The sequence below is a fragment of the Lactuca sativa genome, chromosome 3, assembly GCF_002870075.4.
Source record: "Lactuca sativa cultivar Salinas chromosome 3, Lsat_Salinas_v11, whole genome shotgun sequence".
Taxonomy (NCBI): domain Eukaryota; kingdom Viridiplantae; phylum Streptophyta; class Magnoliopsida; order Asterales; family Asteraceae; genus Lactuca; species Lactuca sativa.
Window position 1 is genome coordinate 112,667,632 of NC_056625.2, and position 20,641 is coordinate 112,688,272.

General features: G+C 33.3%; 1 protein-coding gene across 1 annotated transcript; it reads right to left on the reverse strand.

Moving 5' to 3' along the window:
* Window positions 1–11,132: 11,132 nt before the first annotated feature.
* LOC111885835 (uncharacterized) lies at window positions 11,133–13,041 on the reverse strand. The gene is made up of 4 exons (XM_023882065.2): window positions 12,234–13,041; window positions 11,713–11,802; window positions 11,552–11,619; window positions 11,133–11,449 (listed from the first exon to the last, which is right to left on the reverse strand). The coding sequence occupies exons 1-4, from the start codon at window positions 12,894–12,896 to the stop codon at window positions 11,311–11,313; spliced, it is 960 nt and encodes a 319-aa protein (XP_023737833.1). The 5' UTR covers window positions 12,897–13,041; the 3' UTR covers window positions 11,133–11,310.
* Between the last annotated feature and the right edge of the window lie 7,600 nt (window positions 13,042–20,641).

Below are 20,641 nucleotides of genomic sequence, written 5' to 3' on the forward strand. Positions count from 1 at the left end.
TTTTCAGTTTAGGTTATAGATGTTTGAACACACACTTGTTTTGCTATTTAGGGTGTATAAAATCAGATCTACAAGTTTACATGTAATATATAAGACAAAACATACTTTTCTCATGGTTTTTATGAAGATCTAAGTGATAAACTTCATGTTCAAGTAAAGATCTAAAAGTTAAACAAATAACACAATAGTACATGCAAATATCCAACGGTTAAACGAGAGTTGACTTGTATCCTCCCCCCGAAAACATGAAAAATACAAACGATATGTGGGTATGACTCTCACCTTGGTGTTTGATCGGTTTTGAAGTGAAAGAGAAGAGGATTTTTGGCCTTGAATGCTCCTTTGGGAAGAGTTTCGAACTTAGGAAGTCCTAGAGAGCTTGAACATGAAATGAAGTGTTTATGAGGGATAATCTTAGCCTAACATGGAAGGTAATAACTTGTGTATGATGAAAACTTACCTAGAGGATGAAATTTTGATGAGAAGCTCATGAAGACACACACCAAGATCACGAAAATTGCAAGGGAAGTAAGGGGTTGTCTCCTTAAGTTAGAGAGGAAAGAATATGTGTTTGATGCTTGAAATGAGAATGAGGGAAGTGGTGGTGAGTTCTTGGCCGATTATTGAAGAAGGAAGAGGGAAGAAAACTTGCTTTTTTATATGGGAGGTAATACACACTTAGTCTAGATCCATGGAAGACAATGTATGGATGTCTTTCATGTAATTATGAGGTATCAAACACACACTAATCCTTCATCATTATTATTTTTTTCAAAACTGAGAATTACGAGGAGGAAAAAGAAAAAGAACATTGGGCTTGGATTTGGTATATAGAAGCCAAGAATATATTAGCCCAATAAAGATTTTTCACCCTATTAGGCTCCAAGGAGGAGTTTTTTGGCCAACAAGACCAAAACAAAAGTTATCGGCCCAATTAGGGTTGAATGAAAGAGTTTTAGGCCCAAGGAGCTTGAAATAATACTTCATGACCCAATGAGGCCCAATAAGAGATTTTTGGCCCATTAGGGGGTTTGGACCGAGAAAACTTGGGCTAAGGAAAAAAGTTAAGTGGATTTAGCTTATTTGTTGGGTTTCGAGCTTATATGGGATTGTTTCAACCTAATGTCAATGTATGAGAGTAGAATCTTAATGGAATTGATGTTTTGAATTTCACTAGATGGGATGTTGTAAGGTTACTCAAGGGAATTATATTGTACTAGAATTCACATCTTAACCTAATTTTGCCAGTTGTGACATCATCCCCCCATTAAAGGGGTTTCGTTAATCGAATGGTTAAGGAGAAAAATCTCATTAGCACATGAATTTCGTATCTTGAGGATCAAGTCAGCCCATGTCAATTGACACCATTGGGCTCCTTATTGTAATAGATGTTGGATTGATCTGTAAGGGGTGGTTGTTTGATATTATAGTGTGTTCTACGTATACATTTGTAATGTTACCAATTTTGTCCTCGGTATTACTATTGTGGTTATTTTGTTCTGATTTTTTTTCTTTTTGGGTGTCCTAGCAATACGAGTGCCTTGATATAAATGATGTGATTTCGTAGTCTGATTTCTACTAGACCTCTCTATGATGGTTTGATGTAGCCTATTCGTATATAATTTAAGATTGAAAAGATTGTAGACTGACTGGTCATGCCCTCAATCCACAGTTAGATAAGAAATATGAATTAAGGCATAACTGTGCACTCTAAGCTTGTAGAATCTTGATTACACACGGCCTTACATTTATACTAAGTTACACTGAGTGGTTTGGAAACATACCAAAAATATCGTTAGGCTTCTTCGTTGTCCCTTTTCACGTCCAATTGTTAAACTCCTCCTAGTCCTCCATCATTCTTCTCTGTTGGACAATTCATCTTGAAGTGTCCCGTTTCACCGCATGTGTGGCATATGGGACTTACTTCTGGGTTGGGGGTTGGAATGACGCATGGGGTCGGGGCCCTACAGTAGCGGGAGGTGTGCCCCTTCTTGTTGCACCTTTTTCAATGAAATTCCCGGAAGACTCCCTGATGACGGTAGTTGTACTTGCTACAGAGCGGGAGGTTTCCATGATATGGTCTTCTCGGTGATGGGGTGGGGGGCAAGTGGGGGTAGGGGCTGCTGCAACTTGTTGCCTTTTGGTAGGTCGTTGACTAGAACTACTTCCTTTCTTGTTCCCTAGTTTCACTTCATGACCATAGGTTTGGAGTTTGGGGTGTCTTAGTAAGTTGTCCCTCATTGGTTTCCTTAGTTGCTACTATGGTTGGAGTTATCGACACCATATTCATTTCCATTTGGGTTGTTGGCGTTGAGTTGTGCCATGACAACTGTCACAACAGCTGTAACAGCGGCTTGGAAGGTTGCAGGGTTCATCTGCAGAACTGGTGTTTCGCCGGCTAGCTGGTTGTTTCCAAGGGAAGACATGATTTTGTTAGATGATGAGAAACAGGTTCGTGAGTAACTATGGTTATTTCTAGTCATATCTCATCTATGATTATTGGTATGAACTTATATATGTACGCATATAAATCACATGTTTTGTTATACGTTTCTCGTTGTTTCGACCTATATCCCTATGATGTATTAATAGTAGTATGTAGAAATTGGTATTGTACGAATGTTAAGTTATCCTAATAGATCATGGATATCAGATCCTTAAGTTGGCTCACGTTACACGAGTTCTTGGAGAGCGTACCTCTCTTGGTTTACTACTACTAGTTGTGAAGAATTGCATGGTAAACCTAGGAATTTGTGTGAATAGGGTAATGACTCTCATACGCCTAATTAGCGTACAAGGTGTCCAACCATTTTGCTCATTTCACGAGTGACCTCTTCCGCTCTCCACTCTGCTAAGGCTACCTTAGCCTCGAATTTAATGAGTTGTCGCCTTGGGGTGATCACCTCTTCCTCTAGATGGCGTAGTCGGTTAGTAAGGTCCTCCTGTGTTGCTTGCTGATTCGGTATTGCTTCTGAGGGGTAAGGCTTGCTAAGGACCTCTCTGACGCCTTCATCCCCGTCTGACTCCTCATCAGAATCCTCTCCCTCGTGGTTCATCTCTTGGTATTCATCAGGACCAATTCCTGGGTTCTCCCCTTGCACTTCCTCTGGTTCTCCCTTGATCCATTCGTTGGCTATTACCGTAGGGTAGTAGAGGTCTTCGGGGTGAAGTTCAGCCATGTTGCCTTTGTGGGAAAGGAGGTATGAGATACATGTAGAAGATTTAAGTGTGGAGGTTATATGGTATTCTAAAATGCTACTATAGCATTACATATTTGATCCTAGGGTTTTTAGATGTACGAAATCGATAAGTGTTTAGACTTGTTGTTATTGTTTAGTATCATAAAATACTCCTATAGTATTTTAAACCTTAGGTTTGCCTCTAATGCTCCTTTGTATGTAAGGTCGGTAAATTTTAGACTCGTTGCAACGCTACTCTCACTCCTAAGCACATATTGATCGTATCTCAAATAAATATAGTTGATCAGGCTATATTTATCCCAGATATGGTTATATAACTACCCAGGTTTGACTATAGTGTTCAACATCTAAATACTTTTGTTTTGTTCTTATTATGATACAGTTCTAGCAAGTATGTATACTTTTAGAAGATGCTTATATTCTTAAGGTATACTTTTAGTCAAAGTGTTTTTAGTCCCATTGTATTTATAGTTGTATATATTGTATGGTTAGATATACTAGTTCACTATAAACAATGCTCTGATACCAATCAGTCACCCCCGAACCGGGACGGCGGAAATGTCTGCGGGTGAATGACTTCATGTACAATATCATAACAATTGAATATGAATGAAAAATAGCAACCAAACTTCATACATTGGAAATACACACTTACATAGTTTACATATTGAACTTGTTCATCAGTTACATAAAAGTAAGAAAGTAAAATTTCGTGGAGTCACACCACTTGATCTCATAGACGAGCTTATTATCTGTTACTAGATCCCTGAGAATACAAGTCGTTTTGAAAAGCATCAACTAAAAAGTTGGTGAGTTCATAAGCATTTTTGTATAAAAATGGTTTTGTGCTTGTTTAGAATAGTCCTCATAATGCTTTCATAAATCCGATATTTCTATAAAAATAATTTGTAAGTCTCGTTCTAAAACTATGAATATTTGCATGCCTGTCCTAGGTTATCTTTTGCTTGTAAAAGTGAAGCAAATATTCCCAGAAAATCTGATATTTTCAAAAAAAATGAAATGGTTTGAAATATTTGTGTCCGATCTTATATTAATGCATATGTGTTAATGTTTGCGAAAATAGAAAGAGAATGATCCCAGACAACCCGATGTTGTCTAGATAAGAGAATGCTGGAATCTCAACCCCGAGGTTGAGTACCAACATGTATAGGTTACCGTTTTATACAAAAAGAAAATAGAATGATTTCCCGTAAATTTTATAACGTTAATTCCTCTAAGTGATCCATTATAACCATACTAGATAATGACAATTTCACCTGTCATAGAGTTTTTCGGACGCCGACGGAAATAGAATAAGGATTTGTCACCCTAGACTGGCCTAGTCTAACTGTAGCGAACAGCTCATGTGTGGGGTATCACCCCCGTATAGATCTATACACAAACTCCCGATCTCCTTCCAGGAGACTCTGGTTATAACTACAGGCTACTATCGTACACTCAATAGGTGTCAACCGACACGTCTCACTAGATCCTTAATCGAAATTTACGCGGAAAAAGAAGAAAACACATAAGGTATAATTCAGGCCCAATAAACATGTAAAAGGACAACTAAGGCTCTCTAAACATGTAAAAGGACACTAAGGCCCACTAAACATATAAAAGGACTCTAAGGCCCACTAAACATACAAAAGGACACTAAGGCCCACCAAACATGTAAAAGAACACAAAGGCCCACTGAACATGTAAATTATATTTCGGGCCCAATAAACATGTAAAAGGACAGGTAAGGCCCACTAAACATGTAAATTATACTTTTAAGCCCAAAAAGCATGATAAAAACAATTTTCTTGTTTTTGACATTTATGTCGCTGTATTTAGAAAAATTATAGAAAAATCATCATAAGTCGAAATTCAGATCTGTAAACTCTGACAGTTTGGAAAATGAGTCTCCTTTACTCATAATTTTTATTATAAAATTTAATCGCCTCAAATCAGTGTGAAAATGATCATTTTCACAGACTGGTCCAAAATTATTCCGGAAATGATAGGCAATTTTGTAAAAATTGCCAAAAATTGTACAAACACTGTATGCATGCGTGAGAGTAGTAATTTTAAAGGTGTAAACCTAAACGTTTTTCATGAAAAACAGTTTTGAAAAATATTACCATCAAGGTGGTCAAAACAATCAGAAATTAGACCATAACGTTTCTGTTAAAAGCTGGTTTTTTAGTTTAGGTTATAGATGTTTGAACACAACACTTGTTTTTTCTATTTAGGGTGTATAATCTCAGATCTACAATTTTACATGTAATATAAGACAAAACATACTTTTCTGATGGTTTTTATGAAGATCTAAGTGTTAAACTTCATGTTCAAGTAAATATCTAAAAGTTAAACACATAACATAATAGTACATGCAAATATCAACGGTTAAATGAGAGTTAGCTTGTATCCTCCTCCCCAAACATGAAAAATACAAAAGATATGGGTGTATGAAGCTCACCTTGGTGCTGGATCGGTTTTGAAGTGAAAGAGAAGAGGATTTTTGACCTTGAATGCTCCTTTAGGAAGAGTTTCGAACTTACAAAGTCCTAGAGAGCTTGAACATGAAATGAAGTGTTTATGAGGGATAATCTTAGTCTAAAATGGAAGGTAATAACTTGTGTATGATGAAAACTTACCTAGAGGACGAAATTTTGATGAGAAGCTCTTGAAGACACACACACCATTATCATGAAAACTGCAAGGGAAGTAGGGGGATTCTCTCCTTGAGTTAGAGAGGAAAGAATATGTGTTTGATGCTTGAAATGAGAATGAGGGAAGTTGTGGTGACTTCTTGGCCGATTATTGAAGAAGGAAGAGGGAAGAAAACTTGCTTTGTTATATGGGAGGTAATACACACTTAGTCTAGATACATGGAAGATAATGCATGGATGTCTTCCATGTAACTATGAGGTGTCAAACACACACTAATCCTTCATTATTATTATTTTTTTTTTCAAAACCGAGAATTACGAGAGGGAAAAAGAAAAAGAACATTGGGCTTGGATTGGTATATAGAAGCCAAGAATATATTAGCCCAATAAAGATTTTTCACCCCATTAGGGCCCAAGGAGGAGTTTTTTGGCCTAACAAGACCAAAAGAGAAGTTATCGGCCCAATTAGGGTTGAATGAAATAGTTTTTGGCCCAAAGAGCTTGAAATAATACTTCATGGCCCAATGAGGCCCAATAAGATAGTTTTGGCTAATTGGGGGGTGGACCGAGAAAACATGGGCTAAGGCCCAAAGTTGAGTGGATTTAGCTTAATAGGTTGGGTTTCGAGCTTATATGGGATTGTTTCAACCTAATGTCAATGTATGAGAGTAGAATCTTAATGGAGTTGAAGTTTTGAATTTCGCTAGATGAGATGTTGTAATGTTACTCAAGGGATTATATTGTACGGGAATTTACATCTTAACCTAATTTTGCTAGTTGTGACACAAAAGATGCATGAAACTTTTTTCAAATAAAATAACAAATATAGAGTTGTCATAGAAAATATGTATGAACTTATTTTTATACAAAAACAAGTTATCCACATTCTCCAAAAACTTATTTCCAAAAATAAAAAATCTAACCAAACTTGCAAGGTGGCTCTGATACCAATTGTTGGGTTTTAGTTCAAAAATAGTTTCATAAACTAGAAACATATAACAACGGAAGACTTTAATTTTTAAAATAACATATTATACCCACCAAGGATCTCGTTGCAAGTTATAGAAAGATAAAATACCAACCAAAGAAATGATGAAGAAATAACAACCTTTGTAGTTCTTTGGGTCCTCTTGGGAGGCTTGGAAGTTGATGAAGAATGTGGAACCTTTGAGACGCCAACAATGACTCAACTTGATGTAGGTGCTAGTACAAAAATCTTAAAACCTTAAGCATTAAGTTCACCTCCAATATGGACTTAAAGAGGGCATGAAGATGCAAGTAATCTTGAAGAAAACAAGAACAAAAGGGAGAGAGTAACATGCACTAGGCATGTTATGGTTTTAAGAGGCTAGAATGGATCAACATATGTAGCCTCATATATATATATATATATATATATATATATATATATATATATATATATATATATATATATATATATATATATATATATATATAGTGTCTCAAAGTGAAGTCTTTAACCATAAGGTCTTAGCACTTTAAGCAACCTTGTCCCTATTGTCATAAGAGTGTCCATGCATGCTTCTAAAGCATGATGTCTTTTCCTTTAAATAATCAAAGACCCATAACTTGCATATATGCAAGTATGCTCTCGGATTTTATATAAAAAAAGAAAGTAAAACTTGGTAATTTTATAAACTCTTTTATAAAATATAAACCTTAACCTTTTAGTAAAAACGAAAAGTCCTTTTGGTCCAAAATGTTGTACATGACTTAATAAATCATACCATATGATATATTATGTTACTTGCTAAAGAAAACTATTATTTCCATGAAATAAATAATTTCCAATTTAATTATAAGAGTTTATTGAATATTTATTAAAATCAATTACTAATAAATAATCAATTATATCAAGTTGTTGTTAGTATGACCTATTAGTATCATATGTTAATTAGCAATATCACTTTAATATGATTCTTGAACATATTAAACCTTTCAGGAGGTTCCTATGTAATATATCTATAACGTCGTCGTAACACCATGAACACCACCCTCCTCAAGATGTTATGGCATGTCTCATTTGTGTTATGACATTTTGCAACGATAGTATTAGCCAATGAAATAACTTTTTTTCCTCACTCTCTCTTTCTCTCTCTACCTCCTAACTTGTTATAGCATAGGAACACCATTTCCTACATGGTGTTAAGGTGGTGTTAAGGGTGAGGTGATATGTAAATTGGTGTTATAACATCGACCCATACCCAATGTCAGGCCCGTCCCAGAGGGTGGGCGATATGGGCGACTGTCCAGGACCCAACTTTTAAAAGGACCCAAAATTTTTATAAAAATTGTTATATTTAGAAGATAGCACAAATAATTTTCTTTCAATTATTGAGTTATTATAATAAAAACTTGACCACATTTATGTATTTTAATGGCCCATTTTTTTCTTTTGTCCTAGGCCGAAAATACGTTTGGAACGGCCCTGTCCAATGCTCTAGGGGATTTGTTGCATTTATGTTTGACTAGACATATGCCAAATATACAAGTTTGAAAATAATAATTGAATATCATGATGTTAGATTTTACGTTTATGAATCATGGTATGATGTTGAAAAACTTGTTTATTCTTATAAAAAAAATCATTAAGGTGTGAATATGGGCGTAACTACATATAGGTGTGGCAAATCGTGCTGTCGTTTCGTGTTTCTGTCTGAAACGACACAACACGACAAAGTTTTTTGTAACATGAACACGACACGACACGATGTCGTGTTTTTTTAACTAACACAAAAACGAACGAAGTAAAAAAGAACAGACACGACACGACAAATATAACATATACTAAAAACTAGTTTATTTAATGAATAATTTATCAAATATAACACGATAAACACGACAAATACAAAAACACGATAAACAATTGCTAAATCGTGTCAATTTTGTGTCGAATTTCGAACACGAACACGACACGATACGACATCGTGTTTTTTATAGCTAACACGAACACGAATTCAAATTTTAGGTTCGTCCCAATTTCGTTTCGTATCGTGTCATAAATTATCACCCTTAATTACATACATCTAAAATGGGTCCTAGGACCCACCTAAATTTTAATGTTTTTTTTTTTAAATTATGGAGAAATTTTTTTATGACCTATCTTACAGTATTTGAAAAATTAACGACCTATCTAATTTTTAATGAGGGACCTACATGGTTTTAGCTTTAGATACGTTGTTGGGTATGAAGTTATGTGATATTGTGATTATGTTGTTTGGATGTGATTTGTTGTATAGAAACTGAGACGTCACAGTTTACTTATAAGAAAGGAAATTTGTTTTTCAGTTAACCCAACGTAAAATGTGTAATTTTTCCTATAATAGAGACCTATTCATTTTCATCGATAATTATCCAATGGTATTTATTTAACAAATACCTTGAGAAGTTCGCAATCTCTAAATAGCCTTAAAATAAATTCATAATCTTGTTCACCTACTATCTCGATTTTGACGGTGTCGAAAAGTCTTTGACGAGAATGCTCATGAGTTTCATTTGCACATGGTTTCATAAATATTTAATAAATATTTAAGTTGATGATGATAATATTTGCTCATGTCAATACTATACTCTTTTATATCTTTATGATATATATTATTTTTTTTTTATCATAAATGATTATTGTAAATAGACAATTTTAAACTTGTGATATCATTCTCGCGTCTGCACCACTATGTCTTGGCACATCATTGTCTGACCTTGAGTTTCTATCTTTACGAAAAAAATGTTATTGCATCTCGCATCGGTGCCACACAATCTTTTATATATATATATATATATATATATATATATATATATATATATATATATATATATATATATATATATATATATATATATATATATATATGTTTGAGTATTTCTCTCCATAAATGCTCTTTTAGAATGAAAAACACTGGGTATTTTTTGTGAATAAAAACAAAAAGAGTTTGCTCTGAAAAATGATAAATTACAAGATTTTTTTCAAATAAAAAAATATAAAATTGAACTCAATAATGTGTTTCATGATATTAACCATTGCACTTATTCAATGACCATTAAACTTATTGCCTGGGAAAAAAACCGCATGGCTATGGAGAAAATTTTCCGAGGTGGGGAAAATTTCATGTGGCTTCGTAAAATGCAATATACCTTTTTTGCGGTTTTGATTGACCACTTGGTGCTCGACACCAAAAAAACTCCACCTAGATGCGAAAATCAACCATAGATGTACTCCATTTTCATCCAACACCCAAAAATAGTAAAAGAAGATCGAAAAATACTTTTTGTTACCATTTGAAGACCAAAAATGTCCCCAAACTTGACAATATCTTTAGGTTGAGAAACCTTGAAAATCCAATTTGGATCATCACTCTATTAACATTTGAATTCTTCAATCATTGCTCAAGAAATCACAGTAAATGATTTTTGAAGAAAATTTAATCTATCCTCTTTTGAGAATCTTTGATTCCAGTTTGTTACGATAATGGAAGCCAAATTCAATAACTGATGAAAAAATTAAGAAAACTAGCACCAAGATATGAATCTTTATTTTGAATTTTTTTTATTCACTTGTAATGCTTGTGGAAATAGTACATCAACAAGAAAAAAACAAGAGTTCTAAATTAAAATTGGTAAAATCGAAGTAGAGAAGGTAATCTAACCAAACCTCCTGTGTGTCTATAAGTGGGTCAACATTTAACATCTTTACCCTATTGACAAAATGGTCCCTGGACTTCTTTTTAATGTCACAATTTCTACCGTAGCAATTATTATTTGAAATTATCAAGCTGTTAACTTATTATAAATTTGGAGTGTTACATGTGATTACGTAATCAAAGTGAGCAACTGATATATCAGGCTATGATCAGTGATTGAAGGCGAGTTCACACACATTGTGACAATATAATGATATATGCATATATAATCTTATTGTATGGGAGTTAACTTATTGTTTTTAATTTAGTTGATTAAGATGGTGGATGATATCTTGATGTCAATATATTAGGTATTTGATGTAGGCATCTAATAACTTTTAAGTTGTAATATTGTTTGAATTGATCATGTGTTACACAAATTGATGAATTTGTTCACATTTCACTACTACAAGATCCGGGTTTTTTTAGGTTTTTATATATTTAAAATACATCACATGTTCCTAAAATAACAAAACAATTGATTAGCATTACATGTGTTGTAAATATTCGTGAGTACTCATTAAATTTGCTCTTTTTTTAACTGACAAGGGTAGAAAAATATAAAAAGCCAAACAATCTCAATGGGAAACAAAAACTATCATTCATTTTATTGTGACAACTGCTCAAGGCACAACTGTTACAAAAGATTTCATTTTAAAAGAACAATTAATCAACATAATGATCATATTCAATACACAAAACAATGGTTATGTAGTAATATATGGTATAGAGAAAAAAATACAAAGTGATAAACGATTATTTGTGTAGTGGTTCCTCAGTTGGTAGTGAAGCAAGAAACTTCTTGAGGCATCGACTATAGACACATGGTCGTTCTATATGAACAAGATGACCAGCCTTTGGTATCCCTTCAACTGTTGTATTCTCTCCTAATTCCCTGTTAATTAAATAATCACAAAACTAAATTAATTACGTTTCACTATAAGACCTAACAAACAAAAATAAGTGGATCTTTGATCCTATCATCAATTAATGTTACCATTTCATGTTTTGAGCAAGCTCCATCTTAAATATTTGATCATTCTCGCCCCATAGAAGATGTATTCTCTAGAAAATTATCACCCCAAATCATTAGTCAATAGTTTAAAGTATATATAAGAGATATATAGTCGTTCTTATGGGATATATATGTTGTCATACCTGTGGAAAATATGGAATGGTAATATCCTTGTTGCTAACTATCAATCCCTCTAGTAGCTCACCTCTTTCTTTTCTGTTGTTAAACATAACCTGTAAAACATACATCAAGTCGTTAAAAATATTTAACAAAAAAAATAGTAAACCGTACAATCTGAACGATGTACATAACCTATCTCAAGGCCCATATGAGATGTTAATTGATTGCAACAACACTAATAATATTTTGTGTGTATCCGTATTTCAACTCTAGACCTCATGTGTGAAATTTCACTCACAAAACATTAGGTTCTTGTGGCAGAGTGGATATTTTATGGTTCGTCATGGAAAGATTTTAAATTCATTTTTCAACTTATGATTTCCAATTAAGTATAATTATGTGTATTGATGGCTTGTGTAAGTTTCCATCTTATCAAAAGTGTAGTAAAATATGTTGTTCAGGCAAATAATTGAAGTATGATGTTAACAAGAGACTTATTGTAACAAGAAAGAATAGTTAAAGGGTAAAAATGGTAAAATATAACCTCGAGGTAATCTTTATGGAGGCGGTCAGGGAACCATAACTTCTTATGTGTCGCAACAGATAAAAGGGCCTTCAAACCCTTCACCGAATCCGGCAACAGAAGCTCCGACGACGACGAAAAGCCTAACTCTTTCAATGTCAACTCACTTATCGAATCCGTCATAGAAAGTATCGACCCTGAAATCACCATAGCTCGAATCATCTCCGGGTACAATTCAGCCATCTTAAACGCCACCATCCCACCATAACTAAAACCCACCACCACACACCGCTCAACACCCAGCTTTCTCAACCCTTTGACCAAACACTCCGCCTGAAACGTCGGAGACCGATCGGGGCTATCAGAGATTGATCCTCCGAAGAAGAGAAGATCCGGGACGTATACAGAGTACTCCTTTGAGAGCGAGCCAATTTGAAACTGCCATGTGGCTATGCCCTCTGCAGCAAAACCATGGACTAAGACGACCACCGGCTTCTCCGGTTTGGGGTTGATTGTGGTGACGACGGTGGTTTTTGATTTTTTGTTGGGTTTTTGAATGGTTTCATTTGGTACCCAGAAGTTCATGATGGTTCCAGGCTCAATTTCGATGGCGTGGGTCTGGACTCCGGCCATTTTCATCAACAGGATAATCAGTGGCTCCTGTATGGCTACTAAGTTCACCATTTTTGGCGCTCGGATTTCAGACAGGAGTAAAGAGGAGAGGTGAATGGAGTGAAAGTGGGAGGAGGGTGCTAGGCATATTAAGTACAGGAGGGAAGGTAGAGTTGGTGTTGGCAAGTCATCTGTTTCAAACTTTCCAATTCGAATTCTTTTCCGTCCGTGTGTGTGTGTATATATATATATATATATATATATATATATATATATATATATATATATATATATATATATATATATATATATATATATATATATATATATATATATATATATATATATATATATATATATATATATATATATATATATATATATATATATATATATATATATATATATATATATATATGTTAAGGTTCCGATCATTCTAATTTTGTGAGATCGTGAGACCAAATTTAAAAATATTTTTAAAACGCAAATTAAATGGAAAAATTCAAAAATTCTTTTTTTAAATATTATTTTCGGAACTTGAATTAACTAAAAAAATAAAAAAAAAATTCCGTGTTTTTGAAAAATACGTGAAATATTCTAATAAAATATTACACTGACATATTCTAAAAAATAATTTTAAATTGCAGAATAAATGGAAAAATCTAAAAATTCTTTTTTTAAATATTATTTTCAGAACTTGAATTAACTAAAAAAAATAAAATAAAATAAAATAAAAATAAATTCCAGTTTTTTTGAAAAATACGTGAAATATTATAATAAATGTTACACTGTACATATTCTAAAAAATAATTTTAAAATGCAAAATAAATGGAAAAATCCAAAAATTCTTTTTTTAAATATTATTTTCGGACTTAAATTAACTAAAAAAATAAAAAAAAATGCGTCTCACGGTCTCACAAAATTAGGCCGTCTCACATGAACCTAACCCTATATATATATATATATATATATATATATATATATATATATATATATATATATATATAGAGAGAGAGAGAGAGAGAGAGAGAGAGAGAGTTAAGCTCAAATGTTTTCACTATTTATTGTGTGCATTGATTCTGGACCAATCATTTTAGTTATTTTAAGAAAGTAATTAATGCATATTAAATGTTGAAGATGTAATTAATACCCATTATATTTTCAACATGTAATATGCATTAATTACTTTTTTAAAATAACTAAAATGATTGGTCCAGAATCAATCATACATGCACACAATAGATAATGAAAACAAAATAATATAACTATATATATATATATATATATATATATATATATATATATATATATATATAGAGAGAGAGAGAGAGAGAGAGAGAGAGAGAAAGAAAGAAAGAAAGAAAGAGAAAGAAAGGCAAGATCAATGGAAAATTAAATTGAATAAGAGAACTAACAAACTTTTTATCTATAGTGAATTTAAGTACCAAAGCTTATGTAAATAATTATATTTAAAACAATTGCAACAAAAAAAATTATATGAATTTAGTTATGCATTTTTTTTTTGAAAATGTATAGTTGCATAAAAAAAATATAAATATGCATTAAAACTATAACTTTTTGAAAAAGTCCTTTTTAAAATCATAATTTCGAAATATAAGGTATATATTAACTTATTTGAAAAAAAAACTTAATTTTTTTTTTACATTAACGAAGATATTTTTTAAATTTAGAAATTAATATTTAAAAAAAATCAAAATTTTTCTTTAATGTATATTCATATTTTTAAAAACATGTGCATATGCATATGCAAATTTTTAAAAATCATTTTTAATACTCTTATATGTATACATAGGAGTAAGCATATACATATACATATGAATAAATATGTTCATATGCATATGCATATACATACGAATATTATAGTATGTATATGCATATAAATATGAATAAGTATATGAATGTTGGAGCATATATATATATATATATATATATATATATATATATATATATATGGCAATGAAATACATATGATTATACTTATGTATATGCATATACATATGAATATGTGTATGCATATGCATAACAACATATATGGATAAAAATAAGTATATCCATATCCATGATAGTAAGTACATGTATATGAATAAGATATGCATTAGAATAAGTATATACATAATAATATAGTATATGCATATGCATATACATCACAATAAGTATATGTACATGCATAAGAATAAGACAAAATTACAAAAATGGTCCATGTGGCTTTCCAAAAGTCACAAACTCAATTCATATTATTTTTTTTACGAACATAGACACTATGGTTTCCAAAACTTGCATGAATTACCATTTTTGCTGACGGTGTTACTGTCCATCCGTTAATGTGAAGGTATTTTACGTGTTTATTTTTATATATTTGTCGATATAACTCAAGGTGGTTAACATTTTGAATTTAATTTAGAACTTTCTTTCATTAAATGTTTTTTGTTAAATTATATGGTTTATTTATAAAACTGTTGGTTTAAATTCGAGTTTGTTTCTTTTATATATATTTTTGTGTTTAACTTTACGTAAATTTCTTACGTATGAGGCGATTTACATATAATAACTTTCATTTGTTAATTTTAAAACTCATATTATATTCAAGTTTGTTTATGTTTCGACATAATATTTTCTTTAGATTTTTTTCTTTAATTTTATGTACATTCGTAAATATCATTCGGGTTACATGTAATAACTTTCGCTCATTAACTTAAAAAATGTATTATCATCGAGCTTGTCTACGTTTTGTTAAACGTATTTTTTAACGTTTTCTTGCTTAATTTAATGTACGTTTAATATGTATGACTCGGGTCAAATATTGTAACACACGTAAAAATCACAAGAATTTTAAACTTTTTAAAACCAAATCAAATTCACAAATTGTTTATAAACATAGTTTTCAAAACATTTTGAACATCATAATCTCCCAAAATTATAGTTATAAGCAAGAGGATGTCTACAGTCACACTTTCGCCTTTCCGCAGTCATTTAATGTACCTGAAACATATCCCAAAAATGTAAGTCATCGCTTAGTGAGATCCCCCAAAATACCAACACATAAACAGATAACATATAAACAATAAACAGCATGTCGGGTCCAATCAACCATCGAGTTGGAATACCCCAAAATACTAAGGATCCAATCAACCATCGGGTTAGAATACCCCAAGCCCACTCAATCATCGAGTTGGAATGCTAATCTACAACAGGTCCTGTCATCCTTGGGTTGGAATACCCTCGGGTCCAATCAACCATCGAGTTGGTATGCCCCGACCTGTTGGCTTACTCACAAAATAGTAAAGCCTCAACCACCAACCAAATATGTTCACATATAAAAGATAAACATATAAACAATCTATAGAAAACAGGCGGATCTACAGATCATTAAGCATAGCATCATCCTATATACCAAGATACCGATCTAACATATCAATGCAACACGATAACATACTATCACATCACGGGATACCAAATCAAAAGGTCGGCATTGGTGCCTTCCACCCTCAAGTATAGTGAGGAAAACTCACCTTGGAAACTGAACACTAGTTGATGAGGTCCTGACTCTGAATCTCAGCTCAAACCGACACCTAAGCATCAGCATGACCCAAATCTCAACATAATCTAAAATACACAAAAGATCCTTAAGTTAGACTCAGTCAAACTTGGTCAAAGTCAACCCACCTCATGTCGTGGCCTATGACATCCCTATTTTCACGGCCAGAAAAGAACGATGTTCTTGTTCATGCTTTATAAAAGTCAGAGTACCTCTTTTAATAAAAAGGTTGCGGAATTTGTTCTCAGTAAAACATGATAAATACGTTATCAAAGCATTTCCAAAGAAAAATATTTTTATTCATTTTAAAACATTTGGGATGTCATCGTCAATACAGAAACCTAAGCATAAACATAACTTACATTCATTATCACTAGTGATTTATATCTCCTTAATCTCTCAGTATAATGTAACTTCATATCAACACCTGTGATATAAATAAACTGAGTGGGTTAGGTTGAGAAACCTAGTGAGTACATAGGGTTTTCAATCCACAATAAATAAGTTTATTATTTTCATCAACCAAACAAACCCGATTACTCATTCTCGTTATCCTCACATTACGTCCTAAACACTTATCATAAGGGACCTAGACTAAGGATCAACATCAGGATGGACACTACTGCCAAGGGGATTCCTTAGCAATAAATGTCCTATAGGCAACCATGTGGGGCATGGAGTACACCTGGTGAGCACATAGTTTGTAACGCCCGTAGATCCAGGCTAGTCAGTTTAGAGATAATAGGGGTCGAAAATGACTTTTTGGCAAAAGATTATTTAGAATAAATAATCCTAACCAAGTTTTAGTATATGTTACAAGGTTTTCGTACATATAAAGAGCATCAAAATCCGAGTTATAACGAAGAAGTTATGACTCGTCGAAGTTTCGCGACGGAATAGGCACAGCACCGGGAAGTGTAAATAGTGAATTTATGATAGAGCAACTTTTAGCCTTCGCGATCTAAACAAAAGTCGTAGAAAATGTTAAACCGAGAGTGTCCATAAAAAGAACACCCAAATCTGACTTTGTATGAGGAAGTTATGATTTTTCTAAGATTTGGCATAGCGGTGCATGGCCCAATACTCGAATTTTAGTTCGAGCAGTTTTTGGCTTACGTGACCTACATGATAGTTTAATATCTCATTAGTAGGAACTCAACGACAAAAAGACAGACAAAAACGGAGTCCGTATGTAAAAGTTATGAATTTTACGCGGACATTTAACAGTGTAATCACCTCCTACTGTTAAATTTAAGATCGACCGAGAATTATCCGACGGAGTAAAAAGGAAAGTTGTAGATTTTATTTTTACCTATGAGTGGATATAAATAACGTCAAAAAAGAAGCTCGTATGCGAAAGTTATGGACGAAGCTTAGTCTCTACTTTTCGAGCGTGACAAATTCGATACAGTTTTGTAAATCCGAGATAGATTGAGAATTAGCCAACGAGGTCTATACGAAAGTTGTAGTACTCTTAAATACCAATGCGTGGATATAAATATCGACAAAAACGGAGATCGTATGCGAAAGTTATGGACGAAGCTTAGTCTCTACTTTTCGAGCGCGGCAAATTCGATACAGTTTTTGTAAATATAAGATAGAAGGAGAATTAGCTGACGGGGTCTAAATCAAAGTTGTAGTACTCGTAAATACCAATGCGTGTATATAAAGAACGTATAAAATGGAGCTCGTACACGAAAGATATGGACGATGCTTGGAGACTACTTTACTATAAAATTCTTATAAATAAGAGATGAACTCTTCATAATTTCTTCACACCATAAGCCTTTCTTTCTCTCTCTAACCTCCCTAAGCCCCTCCCAAGTCTAGGGAACCTCTTTAGCACGAGAAGAAAGCCCCGGAGCGCCTGACGGCTCCGAGAAGAAAAGCTTTCGGCTCGGAAACGCTGCTCCAGCGAAGCTCGGTTTTTAATAAAAACTCGTTGTAAGTGAGCTACGCATATACTATATTTAATATAGTTTTTATTTAATTATAGTAACATTATTAGGAACTTATAATAAGTATTTGAGCTATTAGTATTGGTTATATAAGTATTGTTTAACGCTTATATAATAGTAATAATAGCTAGACTATTAATTAGTCTCGGTGAATAATAGACTAAACTCTAGTCGTAATAATACTAGGTTTCGTCAAAGGAATTTTTTTTAGAAGCGAAGCGCTGTCTGAGTTCGGAATCACCACCTTATCAAGTGAATGCATAGTCCCTTTCATGAACATGATTTTAATACAAGTATTGATTGAAGTATTAATTATATGTTTATGTGCAAGTTAAATTATGTTGCCTGAAATACGTGTTAAAGAACATACCTGGCTATATAAGATGATTTAGGATAAAGAGTAAACCTAAATTAATTGTGAGGAATATTGGGTAGTATTTTCTTACGTGTACAAGTGAGTTATACTCAGAGAATAGAACTTTAGTATATGTCATTGATCCGGGAGCATGGATTGGACACAGTATTTGTCCCTAGTCCGAGAGTATGGATTGGACATAGTCAACTGTCATTAATCTGGTAGCATGGACTAAGACATAGTCAATTGTCCTTAGTCCGGGAGTATGGATTAAGACATAGTCAGTCGTCCTCAGTCTGGGAGTATAGATTGGACATAGTCAACTGTCATTAATCCGGGAGCATGGATTAAGACATAGTCAATTGTCCTTAGTCGGGGAGTATGGATTAAGACATAGTCAGTCGTCCTCAGTCTGGGAGTAAGGATAGGACATAGTCATTCGTCGTTAATCCGGGAGAATGGATTTGCACATAGATACTTGTCCCTAATCTGAGAGTATGGAATGGGCACAATTATTAATCCGAGAGCATGAATTAGATCCGAGAGTATGGGTTAAGTAAGAGGTAAAATTTAAGGTCCGAGAGTATGGATCGTCTCGTTGTAACGATTAATGAGGTGCGGTAAGAGTTGCTTATATATCTATGGTGAAATTATATATTTTGTGAGTTCTATATTATACATATGATATAACATTGTGGGATTGAAAACCCTATGTACTCACAAGGTTTCCCAACCTGACCCACTCCAACTTATTTGTATCACAGGTGTCTATATGAAGTTACATTACACTGAGAGATTAAGGAGATGTAAATCACTAGTGATAATGAAAGTAAGTTCTGTTTATGCTTATGCTTCTGTATTGATGATGACATCCCAATGTTTTAAAATAAATAAAAAAATACATTTCTTCGGAAATGCTTTGATAACGTATTTATCATGTTTTTCTGAGAACAAATTCCGCAACATTTTTATAAAAAGGGTACTCTGATTTTTATAAAGCATATACATAATCGGTATTTTCTGGCCGTGAAAATAGGGATGTCACACAGTTCAAATAAACACCTACAGGTTGCGAGCCTGCTAGCGTTCCACTAGACTATCTAGAATAGTCCGTGGTCGTCATCTATACTCTGCTAGATGACAGGATCATCAAAAAACATCTATAACGAGGCCTCTCATTATTTTATTTCGTCACACAGCAACTATTATATCTACCCATGTTTTACCCAACACAGTTTGTAGATATAAAATACATATACAGTTTAAATCATTTAAAACATGTATAAAATCGTTCATCCAGCATAGATAGCAAGTATACAGATAATATGCACACACAACACATAATTTATAAAAAATACTTCATACCTATGTGTAAGCTGAAAGTAACTATGCACTCACTTGAAAAGATGGTGATTCCGAACTCAGACAGCGCTTTGCTTCTTAAAAATAATTTCCTTCGACGAAACCTAGTATTATTACCACTAGAGTTTAGTATATTATCCGCCGAGACTAATTAATAGTCTATCTATTATTAATATTATATAGGCGTTAAACAATACTTATATAACCCATAATAATAGCCCAAGTACTTATTATAAGTTCCTAATAACGTTACTATAATTAAATAAAAGCTATATTAAAAATAGCGTAGGCGTAGCTCACTTACAGCGGGTTTTATAGAAAACCAGGCTTTGCTTGGAGCAGCATTCCCGAGCCGAAAAGCTCTTCTTCTCGGAGACTTTGAGCACTCCGGGGCTTCCGCCTCATGCTAGGGAGGTTCCATAGGCAATTCGGGGGGTTTCGGGGCTAGAGAGAGGTTCTAGAGAGAGAGAGAGTAAAGAAAAGAAAGAATGGGAAATGTGTGAAGAAAATGAGTGTGAGAGAGGTTCTATTTATAGGGTGGAAAATGGCTGAACTTGGTGCCACATGTCACCATCTAGTGGTAAGA

Coding starts and splice junctions, on each gene's coding strand:
- LOC111885835 (XM_023882065.2), bottom strand. CDS start 12,896: ATGGTGAACTTAGTAGCCATACAGGAGCCACTGATTATCCTGTTGATG. Junction 11,620..11,712: donor CCATTCCATATTTTCCACAG/GTATGACAACAT, acceptor ATAATTTTCTAG/AGAATACATCTTCTATGGGG. Junction 11,450..11,551: donor CTTGCTCAAAACATGAAATG/GTAACATTAATT, acceptor TTTAATTAACAG/GGAATTAGGAGAGAATACAA.